This window comes from Hoplias malabaricus, chromosome 2 (assembly GCF_029633855.1).
Source record: "Hoplias malabaricus isolate fHopMal1 chromosome 2, fHopMal1.hap1, whole genome shotgun sequence".
Classification (NCBI taxonomy): domain Eukaryota; kingdom Metazoa; phylum Chordata; class Actinopteri; order Characiformes; family Erythrinidae; genus Hoplias; species Hoplias malabaricus.
In genome coordinates this window covers 77143757-77160663 of record NC_089801.1, presented here as the reverse complement: position 1 = coordinate 77160663, position 16907 = coordinate 77143757, and the positions used below count along the sequence as shown (strand labels likewise).

At 42.8% G+C, this 16907-nt stretch overlaps 1 protein-coding gene across 6 annotated transcripts; it reads right to left on the bottom strand.

The window, feature by feature from the left end:
* Positions 1–108: 108 nt before the first annotated feature.
* On the bottom strand, positions 109–9074 carry alkbh5 (alkB homolog 5, RNA demethylase). Of its 6 annotated transcripts, none has more exons than XM_066661664.1 (5): positions 8939–9074; positions 6565–7345; positions 4895–4975; positions 3695–3823; positions 109–3349 (listed from the first exon to the last, which is right to left on the bottom strand). In XM_066661664.1, the coding sequence occupies exons 2-5, from the start codon at positions 7248–7250 to the stop codon at positions 3172–3174; spliced, it is 1074 nt and encodes a 357-aa protein (XP_066517761.1). In that variant the 5' UTR covers positions 7251–7345; positions 8939–9074; the 3' UTR covers positions 109–3171. The 6 variants fall into 6 exon arrangements, with proteins under 6 accessions (XP_066517761.1, XP_066517760.1, XP_066517762.1 ...); XM_066661663.1 differs by lacking the exon at positions 8939–9074 and adding an exon at positions 8841–8935; XM_066661665.1 differs by lacking the exon at positions 8939–9074 and adding an exon at positions 8440–8711.
* Between the last annotated feature and the right edge of the window lie 7833 nt (positions 9075–16907).

Genomic DNA, 16907 nt, shown 5'->3' with positions numbered 1-16907 from the left:
GTGTCCCTGGTTCTACAAATTGAATCCTTTCCATTAGCTCCATTAAGGAAAAAGGAAAAAAACTATTGAAAACTTTTAATTTCAATCAATGCAAAAGTAAAAGGGGTCAAAATTTGTCTTTTTTTTGTCCCTGTTGACACCTTTGGCCTTAACATATTGGATTATACCAGAATAACACATCACTATTCTCCTGTCAAGGTTAAAATCAACAAAAAGCAGAGAATGTGAAACACAAATTAAAAACAGATTCAAGTGGTTTGTAAATTCACTGACTATAATTCAGAAATGCTGCCGACTCCTCTGGTGTCGAGCTCATCTGAAAGCGATGATTTGATACTGGAACACTGCTGTAGGTACTGGACTGCATTCAGCAGCAACACCACCACCAGGAAAAAGCACTGATGTTGGCTGATTAGTTCTGGATCAAAAACTCCATTCCAACTTGTCCCAAACATAATCAATGTCCATCCACTTCAGGGAACACAATTTCTCAGCTTAACAACCCAATGCCACAGGCTTTACAGAACTGTAGACCACACGGGGCATTGGGCACAGTGATTCAGACTCTTGTGGCAGCTTGAGAACATCCCAGTCTTTCTGAAACAGTGCGCTATGGTGCACGTATTTAACCAGTTAAAAATAAGAATGAATCATAATTATACTGTTATATATTCATCCAATTTAAACCAAATCCTGTGGCATCTTCCCTCATCGTAATAAACTGAGCTTTAATGGTGTAAACTGGATGACTGGCAGTGGTGCGACTCGACTCACTGGTTCCCAAATGAAAAGCGTGAAGAAAGAAAAAGCATTATAATGAAATGTAGCCAAGCAGTACTCCAAACCCTTCCAAAGTTATGGCCTCTAATAACAGAACACAAACAGAAAGAAAAACACTTTAAGAAACCCAACACATTGGTATTGTTTAAACTTTTATATAGCTTCTCGTTCAGTTCATCTCTATTCAGGCCTGTACATCTTTGATGCAAAAATACACGTTTACACAAATAAAACAAACTTGTGAGTCATGTGTTCAAAAAAATTCAAAACAGAAACTGGCTACAGGCATGAAGCGTTCATTTGAAATCAAACCCAGATCTTGTGAGTTAAGTGGCTGCCATTTTGTAACTTACACCAGGGATGTGAAATGTAATAACCAGGAACTAGCAACTCCAGAACGTCCTGCAAGATGAACTGCAAAAACTGAAGCTTCACCTGAACAGGACAGGCTGAATACACGCCGTGTGTGATCATGTGCTATATGAATAACTAATATTGAACCATAGCTTCAAAAAGCACTAACAACAACCTGCTTCTGTGCGTGTACAGGGTCGATACTCCCACTGCAGCCATGTTTGTTTGAATCTGTGCTTGAATGAATAAAGGTGGCAAACAGAGTCATTCAGAGTGGGTTGACATTAAACTCTCTTCTAAAGGAGCTTTCAAAAGTCAGGATTGTTCACAGTGGTCTTAACGGGTACCAGGCATCTGATGAGTTCTCCCACTGTTGTTATTTGTGGTAACTGTAGTATTTAAAAAAATCCCATAAAATGTAAGTTGTTTGAAAATGGCAAGTAAAAAACGTTCTTTTCACTCACTGCAGTCATTATGAGCTCCATCAGGGAAAAGTGCTGTGCTTGGATTTGTTCTGTTCTTGGGGATAATATTGTATCCAAAGTATGTGTAAGTTTTGGTTTGGATGATTTAAAGATGGAGATTTAGATGTTAGCGATTGTAAACATGGCCTTAGTACTTAATTTTTAGTTCTTTTATGAGGTTTGTGATTTTTTTAAATACTAAGCTAATCTTACTGTAAAATTACAGCCGAGTGGGAGAATGTCTTAATTATGAATTATATGTTACACAAAGACACTTAAAAGTCCTCTGAATGACTTTGTTTACATTGATGGAATTCCTCTGTAAATCAAACCTGAGTTAATTTACCAGCAACAAAATGCCGTTTCCATTTCAGACACCAGACTCTCTTGGTCTGTTTTGTCAGAACACCACAGTGGACTGCCCCCATGCAGTTTCAAATGTCATCCAATGGTGGAGGGATCTAGGAAATCCAGAAAAGAGAGGAAAAAAAAAAGCAAAGCATAACCAAATCTTTGAGCAAAAAATAAATTAACACACCAGTGACGCCAAAGCCAGGTGAGGCACTAACACTCCGTCTCATCTTTTAGAGACAAACCTTTGCATAGACCAGGACCGATCTTAGATAATGTTCATTTTTTTCCCTCCCTCAATGCAGCATGTACTTTGCCCAAGTGTATGAAGTTGATATCCAAGTGCAGGGTCGCCACAGACTGTCGTTACCAGGATTCAGCCGAAATAAAAAACCCAGTGTACTTGCCAAAAAACAAGTTCAAATGCAGCCATGCCCCGGCAAGTACATCTTCACGACACACGGCCAAGGAACAATGCAAATTAAATTCTTGAAATTGCGGAACTCATCCGTCTCCATTCTTATAACCAGGAACAAACTCAGAGTAGAATTAACTGTGATGTAACGCTAACACTGCCATCGACGTCAGGTTCCATATTATTCTAAAGGTGCGGGTATCATAAAAGAGCAGCCTCAAACCGTACAAGAATTAAAGAATAATTATCAGTCCAAAACGTACGCAGGTAGTTTAGAAACAGAAACAAAAAAGTCGTTTCTTTTTGGATTGTGTTGCTGTGGAGGTTTTCTACTGACCAACAGGTTGTACTGTAAGGCGGCTAAATGTGAAGACTGCCATAGAACTGAAAGCACTGAGTAAAGTTTGATACATACACACGTCATCATCACACTCATTCCAAAGGAAACAGGCTCACAAACATAAATAAGAACCAACCCTAACACACTCTGAAATTAAATGACACTGCCATCCTCTCGGTACCAGCGACCGATAAGTATTCGTTTTTTACGGTCTGGGTCTTCCCCGATATGTCTAGGCTGATGGAGTAGTTTAAATACTGCTTAGTCCGTTATAGACTGTGGAAATTGAATGAATGAGTCGCCCTGCAACAGAACAGCTACCGCAGTTACTCTACAAGCACTGCTGTCCAGAAGAGCAGCTTTTAAAAAGACGTTGGAAGGAGAACAAGTCCCCATGAAGGAACCTGCCCGAGTCACTGTGCAGTTACAGTTAACGTGACGTCACCCTAAACTGACGTAAAGCATCCTCAGTGGCGCCTCATCTTGACTTGGCGAGAAGGTGTGTCAGAGTGCGTGTGGTGTTTGTAGAGCGAGGTAGCCTCCACCCCTCTCCAGGTGTTTTCAGAGCCGGAGCCGTCGTGATGATTCTGCCTTGAAAACAGAGAAAGCCTGTGCTGTTCTTTGTCCATCTCCAAAATGCGAGGCCTGTAAAAACAGAGAGAAATATGAAAAATAAGATAAATTTAAATCACCTGTATGACGGAATGGAGGTTCATACTCCTCTAGGAACGTTATAATACGAAGAAAAACATTTCTATAATAAAGAATCAAGAAAGAATACAAAAATAGGAACTACGGTCTTGTACAACAGTATATAGAGCATCAAACAAGCTTCATGCACCCTTTCACTTCCAAAAATCAGGATTTAGGATTATAACTCAGGACTGTAACTCTGTCTGAGGAGGAGACACCTCAACCCTGCAAAGCTAACAGCTGTTCTCGAGTTTGTACTACAGAGCTTCATTGGCGACCTGATTGAGAGAAGCATACCTGTGTGCTGCATCTGGGTCGGCTTTGCGGTGCGAGCGTTTCGCTTTGACTTTGTGTCGTCTCTGTGGAGGTGGGGTGATGGAAGGGCTCAAAGGATGTGTGTCTAGACGAGGTGCGTTAGCTCTTGTCCTATAACAGAGGAAGTACGTTTTGACTACAGACACATCACAATTAAACTTGCCTATTGTTTTACATTCTTTCGAATCAGGGTTAATACTGGCAGCTATTATTGATTTACGGTTTCCACTGCATGGAACCTACACTACTCCACTCGATTCGGCACGGCTCTTTTACTTTTCCGCTGGACACATCTGGTGCCTGGTCCCTGGAACCGGGTAGGTCTTCAGTCCCAGCTCACTCTGGGTTCTAACTGCACTGAGTAGGTGCATGTGTAAACTCTGCAGAGCGCTGATTGGCCAAAACCATGTCAGTCACCACGAAATGCAGAGCTGATTAGAAAACAGCACAAACTGCCTCAGCATTCACATTTATTTTTATTGGACTCACAGCGGCAGCTCTTAACGTTACCTCAGTGTTTTGAAGAGGTTTATAGCTATGCTCCTTGGGCCAATGGCCAATAAAATTTCCAGTGAAAGCCGAACGGGCAACAGGTAAAACTGATCTGTGAGAACTGGGGCTCAGAGCTGTGTTCAGTCCAAAAAACAAAAACAACACACGAATACATGATGATTAAACAGTGCCTAACTTTAGCGCTGTTGTTGTTGCGGTTTTCAAAGCCAGCGATTCCTGTTAGAGACGGGGATTTGTGACACCACTCCATTTCGCAGGGAAGCTGTTCCAGTCAAAAAGCGACAGGCTTTTAGCGTGCCAAGCCGAGTTGGTTGCACGCAGTGGAAAAGCACCATTAGTTTAAGCCTCAGCCTTCTGACTGACTTTGGAAATCTAAAATGAAATCATCTAACATCAGCACCTGACCTCACTGATGTTGTAAAGGTAGAATGCCATCAAATCCTCATGAAACTGTTCCAACATCTGGTTTGGAAACCATCCCAGAAAATAGAGGCTGTCACTGTAGCAATTTGCATCAAACTCCCTATAAACAGCCTTTTTTCCCCAGGATATGCTGGATGAACAGGTGTCTGCAATGGTTTTTTTTGTATACAGTGTATCAGAAAAAGTAAATATTTCTAGAAGAACACAATGAGAGTTTATAGTTAGTACCTCATTCACTTTACTCACTTTCTGAGGATGATGACTGCTCTCCTCTCTTTAATATCCTGAGGCCGGATGCAGTGTGTGATGTCATCTGCAGCATAGCCACTGCAACAGCAACCAAAACAGTACACGTCAGCCTCTGGATTCTCCAAAGTATCACACCCTTCACGAACTCCGTACTTTAACACTTTCTTACAGAGCTACTCATCCTGCACTGTTTACCTTTAACAGTAAACTAACTAATCAAAGGACAACACTGTGTAAACTTCACTAGAATTTAAAAGTAGACCCAAACTAAGACTGTTCTTTAATATGTTCATAGCTTATATGGTGTTCATTCTAAAATGTAATCTTAAAAGGAACATCAGGCAAGATTTGGGTTTGTTGCTTTTGGGGCTCCCCTAGTGCAATCAATTTTACAGCACTGTCCTGGAATTAATGGAGAGTGAAGGGGGGGGGTCTCCAACCCTCTTTCAAAAGTTACAAAGTGCAGTTTCTGCAGTGCTGAGACCAAATTAGCAATGACAGATGCTCTATTCTCTTATTAAAGCTCAGTGAAGCATCATTAAGATGTAAAAATATTGCATAGCGCTCCTTTAAATAACATCTGCAGATGTTCTTTTCTTTAGACAATTTAAATGTTGGCATGCAGAGTCTATATAACTGTTAAATCAGTGTCTCTACTCATCTAACTTTCTGAATTATATATTTTAAAGTGATAAAAACAAAACAACAACAAATGAGTTTTTCTAAAGTGAACATTTCCAGACCTGGCAAGGGAATGTCCTGAGGATAAGTGGATATCTACAGACTTCGAGTCCGTATTACACACACTTCTCCAAACATATACACCCATCTGATATGACATTAAAATTACCTCCTTGTGCCTATATTCAGCATCCATTTTACAAGCTCCACTGACCTTAGAGGTGCATTTTGTAGTTCTACTATTACAGACTCGAGTCCATTTAGTATGCTCCGCATACAGTGCTAGCCTCTTCCCCAAGTTTTACCAATGTCAGATCCCCCAAATGATTTGGGCGGTTGATCATTCTCAGTGCTGCAGTGGTGGTGGTATGTTAGTGTGTGTGGTGCTGGTACGAGTGGATCAGACACAGCAGTAGCTGCTGGAGTTTTTAAACGCCTCAGTTACTTCTGGACTAACTATCCAGCCAACAGCATCCGGTATCCACTGATGACGAAGTAGAGGACGACCAACGCAAACTGTGCAGCAACAGATCGGCTACTGTTTCTGACTTTACATCTACAAGGTTAAAAGGATTGAAGCAGAACTGGTTGAAGGGGGGCAAACAAACTATGTAGAGCAACAGATGAACTAGTTTCTAATTGTAGAACTACAAAGTTCTCCTATGTGGACAGTGGAGCTGAGAGGAGGGACAGTTTAGATACAAGAAGGTAATTTTATTGTTTTCTCTGATATGTGTTTATGCATCATAAAGCATCTTCAAAATGTGCATACTTTCAGGTCTGGAAATCAGTGCTTTTTAGATCACAGATATTTTCCAAAATTTGATGCGATCCTTCCTTCTCTTGGAATTCCAAACTTGGTAGATTTGAATTTCCCAATCTTTTTATTTTAGCCTTTTCCAGATCTGGAAATATGTTTTTTTTTTTTCCCCCATTCCCACTGTCGTGGCGCTCTCCACATTTCCCCAGCACTCCTCCTTCCACACCTAAGCACGGTGACGCTCCCTCTGCGCACAGGAACGCACAGCACAGGCTCCGAGACACGGATGGGCCTGAAGCGGAACTTGCAGCCGAAGCAGAGCGCACTATCGCTGAAGAAGGACACTGACACAATGGGCCGCTCAAAGATGTGGATGGGGTCTACGTGTGACACAATGCAGCCTCCGGGCTGGTAGTCGTTGATCACTGCACTGTCCACGAAGCCCTCGGGGATGAGGCCGCGTGCCACAAGGCGTCCGATCACCAGCTCGTTCACCCAAGAGGGGATGTCGTCCACCTCGCCCTTGCAGTAGAGACGCTCCTGGCCTGGGCCTCTGCGCTCGAGTTGTGACCCATATGTGTAGCCCTCGCCAAAGAAATACTTGTTGCGCAGCGGAGCCCGGTCCACCGTGTGCTCGCGGTACAGCCCACGCTCGGCGCGTGCCACTACCTCATCGATCTTGGCTTCGATGCATGCGCACTCCTCTGACGTGAACACCCGTGCCTGAACAATGCCACTCTTCACCTTCAGCGCTTCAGACTCCCGCGGCGCCAGAGGTCCCCTCACCGTAAGCTCTTCATCCTCATCGTCCTCTTCATCTGAAGGGGAGCGCCGCCGCCGTTTTTCGCCTTCATGGAGTGGCGTCATGGCCTTGAGCTTGTCACGCAGATCTGCAAAGCCCTTCGTTGACATGTTTCCTCTCACGTCAGAGTAATGAGAAAAAAAGATATAGCCCCAGGATCAGGAAAATAGTCTCTTTAGGTTCCCATAGTACTGTCCAAAATCACCTGAAAGACACAAAACCAGTTCATCAACAGCCATTACACTGCACAAAATCACATAAATATGTAACACCTGCCTATAACACTCTCCACAAATGACACAAACACCACATAACCATGACACTGTGAAAAAATCACCCGAACTCTCTCGTCACTGTCCAAAACTCAATTAATAACCACTTAAACAGCGATTAAAATGCTCATGACATTGTCCACAATTTCCAAAAATCACCTGAATACCATATAAACACTAACTAAATACCATCTCAGAAAGCAGACACATTTGGGCCAAATCTGTCTCACTTTTGGCACCATCAGCTCAGTTACGGCACTGTGTGGGCCAACTGTTGATTTAGCCCAGGTCTAGTCCACAACTCACTTTACATCTGGTCCATTTAAGGTGGAGCTGTGGCCAAGTTGAGGCAGACAGACTCTCTCTGAATCAACAGGGTCAAGGCCGAATGTGGGCCAAACATTCATTGCCCTCTGGGATGTTAACGTCCAAAAATCACCCAATTGTGACGTAAACGTTTACTAAACGCCGTCAGTTGTGTCCAAAGTCACCCAAACGGTTCACAAGCTCTTCATGTACAGCCAAGGTACTGTCCTAAATCCCCCGAATATGACCGTTAATAACCGTCAATAAGTGTACAAGAAGTACCCAATGAAAAAGTTACTGAACGTTCATAGTGTTGTCGAAAATCACCCACATAAAGCGTTAGTGAACGCCAAAATCACACAAATACGACATTAAAAGTTGCTAAACGCCCATAGAAGTGTTCAAACCTCACATAAACGGTTCGTGAACGCCTCCCCCGAATGACATAAACTGTTACTAAACGCCAATAATTGTGTACAAAACTCACTCAATGACAAAGTTACTGAACGGCCGTAGTATTGTCCAGAGAGACCCACGCGACGTAAACAGCAGTTAGCTACTGAGCGCTCGAGACAGTGTCCTAACAAATACGACTCGGTGTCACTGTCCAAAAATCACTCGAACACCACACAAACAGCCGCTAAACGCCCATGTTTCTGCGTCTCAATCTTTCAATGTCCTATATTAGACGTACAACGCCCTCCAACACTCCAAATCTCACTTTAACGGCGAATAAACGGAGGTCAGGCGCCGCGTTCCCGTTGCCGTTACACCCCCTTCTCCTCTCTGAGCGGTGCTGAAGAGACGTGACTGAACACACGCGTAAACTCAGCTAAAGCTAAAGCTAAGAGACACGAGATAGACGGGGGGAGAGCTGAGTAAAGTGCGGGCCGGGTTTTGTTAAAACTACTTTACAGAAAGTCAGGTCTCTAATGAGCCGCTAAACCCGGGCTCCACTCTCCGCTCCTGAAATACACAGTAAACTCAGCTTCGCGGTGGTTGCCAGGTTTACACCATAGCAACGCTAACGGCTAACTGCAGCTGCGTGTAACTGAGGGAGGAACAGGCTGAGACACACGGGCGGAACCAGGCTGTATTCAAACCAGCTGCGAACTAACTCACCGCACAGTAGAGCGATAAACCGCGCAGAACTGACCACAAACCAAAGGCGACGTTAAAATCGACCTGCGCTCTGTAGAAAACAAACTCGAAGCTCTTACCCGCCTGGCTGCGCACACATAGGCTCCAAGCCGAAAGTCTGTACAGTATACGGCGTGAGAATCGGACTCTCTCTCACTGTGGCCTGTAGCTCCGTCCCCGTGGCCTGCTCACTCCATGTGGCTCCCTCACTAGTAAAGACTGAAAAATAAAGTACAGCAACAAGTCTCTGTTTTATATACAGCTAATTTAGTTAAAAAGGGGGAGATTAACTATTTTTTTTTGTTAAAAAATAGAAGGTTTGAAATGAACAAATAAATAAATTAAAACAAAGATTTACAGCATGGAGTTTATTGTGTGAATAATGAATAATTAAAAACCCTCAGTGACACGGTGGTGCAGCAGGTAGTGTCGCAGTCACACAGCTCCAGGGACCTGGAGGTTTTGGGTTTAATTCCCGCTACAGGTGACTGTCTGTGAGGAGTGTGGTGTGTTCTCCCTGTGTCTGCGTGGGTTTTCTCCGGGTGACTGTCTGTGAGGAGTGTGGTGTGTTCTCCCTGTGTCTGCGTGGGTTTCCTCCGGGTGACTGTCTGTGAGGAGTGTGGTGTGTTCTCCCTGTGTCTGCGTGGGTTTTCTCCGGGTGACTGTCTGTGAGGAGTGTGGTGTGTTCTCCCTGTGTCTGTGTCAGTTTCCTCCGGGTGACTGTCTGTGAGGAGTGTGGTGTGTTCTCCCTGTGTCTGCGTGGGTTTCCTCCGGGTGACTGTCTGTGAGGAGTGTGGTGTGTTCTCCCTGTGTCTGCGTGGGTTTTCTCCGGGTGACTGTCTGTGAGGAGTGTGGTGTGTTCTCCCTGTGTCTGTGTGGGTTTCCTCCGGGTGACTGTCTGTGAGGAGTGTGGTGTGTTCTCCCTGTGTCTGCGTGGGTTTCCTCCGGGTGACTGTCTGTGAGGAGTGTGGTGTGTTCTCCCTGTGTCTGCGTGGGTTTCCTCCGGGTGACTGTCTGTGAGGAGTGTGGTGTGTTCTCCCTGTGTCTGCGTGGGTTTCCTCCGGGTGACTGTCTGTGAGGAGTGTGGTGTGTTCTCCCTGTGTCTGCGTGGGTTTCCTCCGGGTGACTGTCTGTGAGGAGTGTGGTGTGTTCTCCCTGTGTCTGCGTGGGTTTCCTCCGGGTGACTGTCTGTGAGGAGTGTGGTGTGTTCTCCCTGTGTCTGTGTGGGTTTCCTCCGGGTGACTGTCTGTGAGGAGTGTGGTGTGTTCTCCCTGTGTCTGCGTGGGTTTCCTCCGGGTGACTGTCTGTGAGGAGTGTGGTGTGTTCTCTCTGTGTCTGCGTGGGTTTCCTCCGGGTGACTGTCTGTGAGGAGTGTGGTGTGTTCTCCCTGTGTCTGCGTGGGTTTCCTCCGGGTGACTGTCTGTGAGGAGTGTGGTGTGTTCTCCCTGTGTCTGCGTGGGTTTCCTCCGGGTGACTGTCTGTGAGGAGTGTGGTGTGTTCTCCCTGTGTCTGCGTGGGTTTCCTCCGGGTGACTGTCTGTGAGGAGTGTGGTGTGTTCTCCCTGTGTCTGTGTGGGTTTCCTCCGGGTGACTGTCTGTGAGGAGTGTGGTGTGTTCTCCCTGTGTCTGCGTGGGTTTCCTTCGGGTGACTGTCTGTGAGGAGTGTGGTGTGTTCTCCCTGTGTCTGTGTGGGTTTCCTCCGGGTGACTGTCTGTGAGGAGTGTGGTGTGTTCTCCTTGTGTCCGCGTGGGTTTCCTCTGGGTGCTCTGGTAGGTGGACTGGTAACACAAAAGTGTCTGTAGGTGTGAGTGACTGTGAGTGTGTGTGTGTTAGTGTTGCCCTGTGAAGGACTGGCGCCCCCTCCAGGGTGTGTTCCCGCCTTGCACCCAATGATTCCAGGTAGGATCTGGACCCACTGGGACCCTGAACTGGTTACAGATAACGAATGAATGAATAAAAACCCTCATACATTTCAAAGGAAGTCAATGTCAATTATTAAATATAATTTAAGTAATTCTGAGGCATTTTTTTGGTCTATTCATCATGAAATATTCTCACAATATGAAGAACAGCTGATGTAGTAAACTAAAAAATCTACTTAAAATGTGAAATTTTAAATGTGAAATGTGAAAGTTTTTCCATCACATTTACAAACACAAACACATTACTATCTAACACATATTCACACATTTTAAATACATTTTAAAGATAAACTTTTATAAAACATCATTTTTGTTCAGATATGAAATCTGTTTACTCTCAATAAATCAGTCTAAAACTGAGACTGGTCACAGGCACACACACACACACACACACACACACGCACAAACATAAAAAAAACATTTCTTTCACAATTTTCGAAGTGTTATCCATGTTTTCAATCATTGAAAAAACAGCTGAGTAGTAAATATCTAAACAGACTACAGTACCATCTCCATTCATTGTTTTAAAGCTAAGCTGGAGTGCTGTTTGGGATCTAATCCTCCAACATCAGTCCCTGACCTCACTAATGGTCATGTGGCTAAAGGCTAGTGAAGCTCTTACTGCAGCAAAGGGGAACACAGTCTTTGTTAATACCCTTCATTTCCAAGGAAGCTTAGGCACAAATACGTCTGCAAACATTTTTCCATCACAGTGTACATCACAGAGAGGGTACGCCCACCCTGCTCTGAGAAAAAACATATATTTGGAAAACGTCAGTTTGGGGTAGAAGCCTTTATGCTGTGTTACGTTTGATTGGCCACTAGAGGTCACTGTGACTACCGCACTGGTGTATTTGTTAGGATTCACGATGTACAACCTCTGGTGGGTAGGTGAGTATACTACAATAAAACATACAAGCACTTGTTGAAATTGCCTAAAGCACTTTTAAAACAAATCTTCAGTGTTCAAGCAAGAAGAAGCTGGAAGAATGAAAAGAGCTAATCCATAAACTACTGCACTGTGGACCACACGCACATGCGCTATACATTTATCCGTGGGTTGCAGCTGATGTCACTGAGTAGCCGCCATATTGGGGGTCCACTCAATGCTCACACAACTCAAATAAAAACAGTGATATTTATATTTATTTATTTTTTTTTTCAGTTTTCCTCCTTTTTTTCCAGTTAGTTTGGATGTTAAAACTACAGAAATATAAGTATGGATCCCTGACCCCTGTAGTTTGTAAACAGAGCTGTGTTTGTCTGTGTCAGTAAGTAGAGGATCTCGGGCCGCGTCCCAAAGTAGCTCCATGCCCCCTACATAGTGCACATTACAGATAATATCTGATAATAAAAACACAGACATTATTTAAACTCGGATAATTGTCCGGTCACTGCCAATTATTTCCCACAGTGCAGACATTTATTTTATGATTGACCTTGTGCCCTACGGAGGGTGAGACATTTGGGATTCATCGCTGCGGCATGGAAACACCTCTTACTGACCATCTTACATTTTCAGACAAGGAGAGCTATGTCGTAAACCCGTAAAACTCCACCTAGACCCCCGTGTTTGCCTGCTCTGACTGTTAGAAATGTCTCAGGACGAAATAAATGCGCAATAAACTGTACACTCCTCTGTTTCATAGTTTGTTGTAAGTGTTGCAAAAATATCCATATTTGGTTTTGCTGAAATGGAGGCTAATGTAACTCTGCTGCCTCTGAGGCAGATTCTGAATAAGTACTTTCCTGCACATTTGTGTTATATCTGGTGCCTCAGAGAAAGCTGCAGATTGTTATACAATGAAATTTTGCTGCCTATGGGGCAGATTATCAAGACGTATATGTTGCACACTACATTTATGACTGCTGCCTCTGAAGAAGCTGCAGAATGAAATAATGTTGCTTCCTCTGAGGCAGCAAACATGTGCTATTCATCTTTGCCTTAGCCTCTACCTCAGAGGAAGCAGAGCATTGTTGTATAATAATATAATCACATTTACTTCCTCCAAGTCATTTCTGGTAGTCAGAGTAGTCAAACAAGAATCTAGGCAGAGCTTCACCGGTTTTTGACAATATTTTAAAATCTCCACCCAATGCAGGTTTTAACCAATCACATTCATCCTTGCCTGTTGGCTGGTATCCAATAACGTTCCTTCTGCCTCAAAGGCAGCACTGGCTCCAGAACATTTTTGAGTAGGGATTAGGAGCTGAGGGGAGTAAACTCTGAGGTCATTGAGGGCTGAAGAGTGTAAAACATGGTCTACAATATTAAATAAAATTCCTATTCTTTTATTTGTTTTTAGCTAATGCCACTTCAGCATTCCTCTACAACAGGGGTGGGCAATCTTATCCGCAAAGGGCCGGTGTGGCTGCTGGATTTAAGTCCATTCAGGCTCAAGCACACCTGATTTCACTCCTTTAATTAGTTGGCTTGAGTAAAACAAATGATCATGTGACCTCCTGGTTGGTTGGAACAAAAACCAGCAGCCACACCGGCCCTTTGCGGATAAGATTGCCCACCCCTGCTCTACAATGTATTGACTTACTGCTTCTCCTGATGCCACATCCATGTAATATAATACTACAGGATTTGAAATAAATTGAATATATATAAAAAGCATCCCATCATAATGGACATCCTGAAAAACAGCAAATATACGCCAAAGAATAAAAAGACAACCAGGAGTCAAAGTTCAAAGTTTAAAGGTTTATTGTAGCACTACAGGCACAGCAGGAGGGAAAGACCAAGGGAAAAACGAGAAACATTAACCCTCTCAGCTACATAAAGGCTAAATGAAACCAGACGTTGAATACATCATTACAATTAAGCACATGGATTATACATTTTATTAAAATAAAATTAATACGATTTATAGGATTATGTTTTTAAAGTTAATCAAACCCTTTGTTTTATTTTAAGGTATATTTTAAACCACTGGTTGGTAATATATTAATATATAGGCTGAGACATACAGAAAGACACACAGCAGTTTCCTGCTTCAGACTTGATAGGAAAATGTAATCATTTATTGATGACGTTATTCTTGGCCCTTTCTCCTCCTGAGTGTTGCTGCTGTGCTATTCCAGGATTGTCTCCACACGCTGAAAGAAACACAGAACCAAAATGAATGCATATTCTAATAGTTAGTTCTGATAATGATCTAGACTAGCGTTTCAAAGTTTTTTCCATCATGGCACCCTTTAAAAATATGAAAAATGTCACCCCAGTCTGAAATATATTAAAAACATGCTCTCTGCATCTCTCCATCTGACACCCTACACACACACACACACACACACACCTACACACACCTACACACACCCTACACAAACACACACACACCTACACACACACACAGGTGCCAGCAGTTGTAAATTAACAATAACTTTCTTTGAAAAAAAATTGACAACAGCAGATCAATTGGATTTTTACAATACATTATTTTCTTGAGAATAAAATGTGTTTTTGACTGCGTCTGCTGTGTCCAGTCACAACGGCACAAAAAGCTGATTTAGACGCATACACGTTTTGCTACTGAGAGCTGCTACCACTTTAGAATAAAACTACACTTATAAAGGTTTACAAATGGTTAATAAAATTTAAATGATTAAAAAGCTATTCAGTAAAATTTAAGTTGGGGAGTCCAGTAAGGAGACCATTGCAGTAGTCCAGCCTCCTGGAGATGAACGCATGAATGAGTTCCTCTAAGTCTGGTTGTGATACATACCTTATGAATTTTGATATGTTCTTAAGGTGGTGATAAAACACTGATTTTGTTATTGCCTTTATTTGGCCATTAAAGTTGAGATCTGAGTCCAGGATTACACCAAGATTTCTGACCTGGCCTTTAGGCTTTAGAGCTCTGTGGTTAAACTGAGTAAGTCTTCAAGTCTTTGCTCCTTGCTGCCAATCACATTCACCTCTGTCTTGTCTTGGTTTAGTTGAAGGAAGCTGTCCCTCATCCAGTTATTAACTGATTCTAGGCAGTTGCAGAGAGTGTCAATGGGACTATAGTCACCTGGGGACAGAGCTAAATAGATCTGAGAGTCATCTGCATAACTATGAGAGGCTATTTTATTATTTTCAAGGATTTATCCAAGTGGTAACATGTAAAGATTAAACAGTAGAGGCCCAAGAATTGATCCCTGTGGAACACCGCAGGACAACGATGTTCGTTTTAATTTAAAGTTACCAATAGCAATAAAGTAGTTTCTATCCGCTAGATATGATCTTAACCAGCTGAGAACGGTTCCTGAAAGCCCCGCCCAGTTCTCTAGTCTGTCTAAAAGGATGCTGTATCAAATGCACCACTAAGATTGAGAAGCACTAGCACAGATATTTTACCGCTGTCTGAGTTCAGACGGATGTCATTTAGGATCTTTATGAGGGCAGTTTCTGTGCTGTGATGTGGACAGAAGCCTGACTGGAAGTCTTCAAAATAACAGTGTTCATGTAAAAAATTGCTGAGCTGAATAAAAACAACTCTCTCAATAATTTTGCCTATGAATGGAAGATTAGAGGTTGGTCTGTAGTTGTTCAGGGTAGTGCGGTCTAAACTGCTTTTTAAGAGAGGTTTGATTACTGCAGAATGGTGTTTAATGCTTGAGGGAAGATCCCTGAAAGTAGAGACCCATTTACTATTTTCAGTATGTCCTAAGATAGACAACAGAAGACCTCCTTTATAAAGTCTAATAGGTATGTGGATGGTTTAAGATGCTGTACAGTTTCCTCAGATCAACAGCAGTGAATTCAGACAGGGTACATTTCAGATTTTGAGGCTGTATCAGAACAGCTCTGCTGTCAGGAGACGTATTGAAGATCGCTTACCGTTTTTACCGATTATTAATCATTTTAATGTATTTACAAAACCTGTTTATTAATCATTCATTCATTCATTCATTATCTTTAAGCGCTTATCCAGTTCAGGGTCGCGGTGGGTCCAGAGCCTACCTGGAATCATTGGGCGCAAGGCGGGAATACACCCTGGAGGGGGCGCCAGTCCTTCACAGGGCAACACAGACACACATTCACTCACACACTCACACCTACAGACACATTTGAGTCGCCAATCCACCTACCAACGTGTGTTTTTGGACTGTGGGAGGAAACCGGAGCACCCGGAGGAAACCCACGCGGACCTGTTTATTAATGGTTATTAATTGTTTTGTAAGTTAAATTTGGAATTGTAATGCATGCAATGGGATTATGCAGCAGTGCATTGTGGGAAGGACGTTGGGAAATGGAAGATAAAAGCTCTCCTTTAAAGCTTTGGTAAAAACATGAGGAAATGATGAACCTGGATTTTATGTGAGAGCCTGACTTGGATTAAATCTCTCCTCTGACTTCATAAACTACACAAACTACACCCAGTACTTTCAGGAGAAATAGAGAACATTCACTTACCACTTTCTCTTCCTACAACAATAAACAGAAACAAAGGGGGGAAAAAAAGAAATATTAGAAATCTTCACTGTACACAATCTATAAACACTACAGACAATACAGTTTTAAACAATGGTGGCGTGATCAGGACTTAATTAATGGAGAGAGACACTGTCCTCACACTCAGTGTTTGCTGTCTTTGGAAACTAGTTTAATAAAACCCTACTGAACAAAGCAGGACAGTGTGATTTGAGAGTGCATAAAAGAATCAACTGAATTACAGCAGGAAAAGGAAATTAAATTACACACAGATTTAATGTGCACTCTTCAGAATAAAGGGTTCTTTGAGTGATGCCATAGAACAGGGGTCAGCGACCTTTACCACTCAAAGAGCCATTTGGACCCGTTTCACACAGTAAAGAAAACACTGGGAGCCACAAAACCCTTTTGAAATTCTAAATGAAATAACACTGCGCATAACAGGGTTTTTTTGCCTTTGTGCTGTGTATAAACAAACTACACTGTGTTACATTTATGAAATCAATGAACGACTGCAGAGAATATGATTTAACTATTCTGCATGCAACAAAACATTTTTAACTTCGAAAAAAAGACGTCGGGTTGACGGTTAAGTAAAATACTCAATGTCTATTTGAGTCCTTGTGGTAATGGGGGAAAAAAAACGGCGAACTTAAATTATCCACTGGCAGCAAACAATGCTGTCCTCTCTCTGCATGACGTC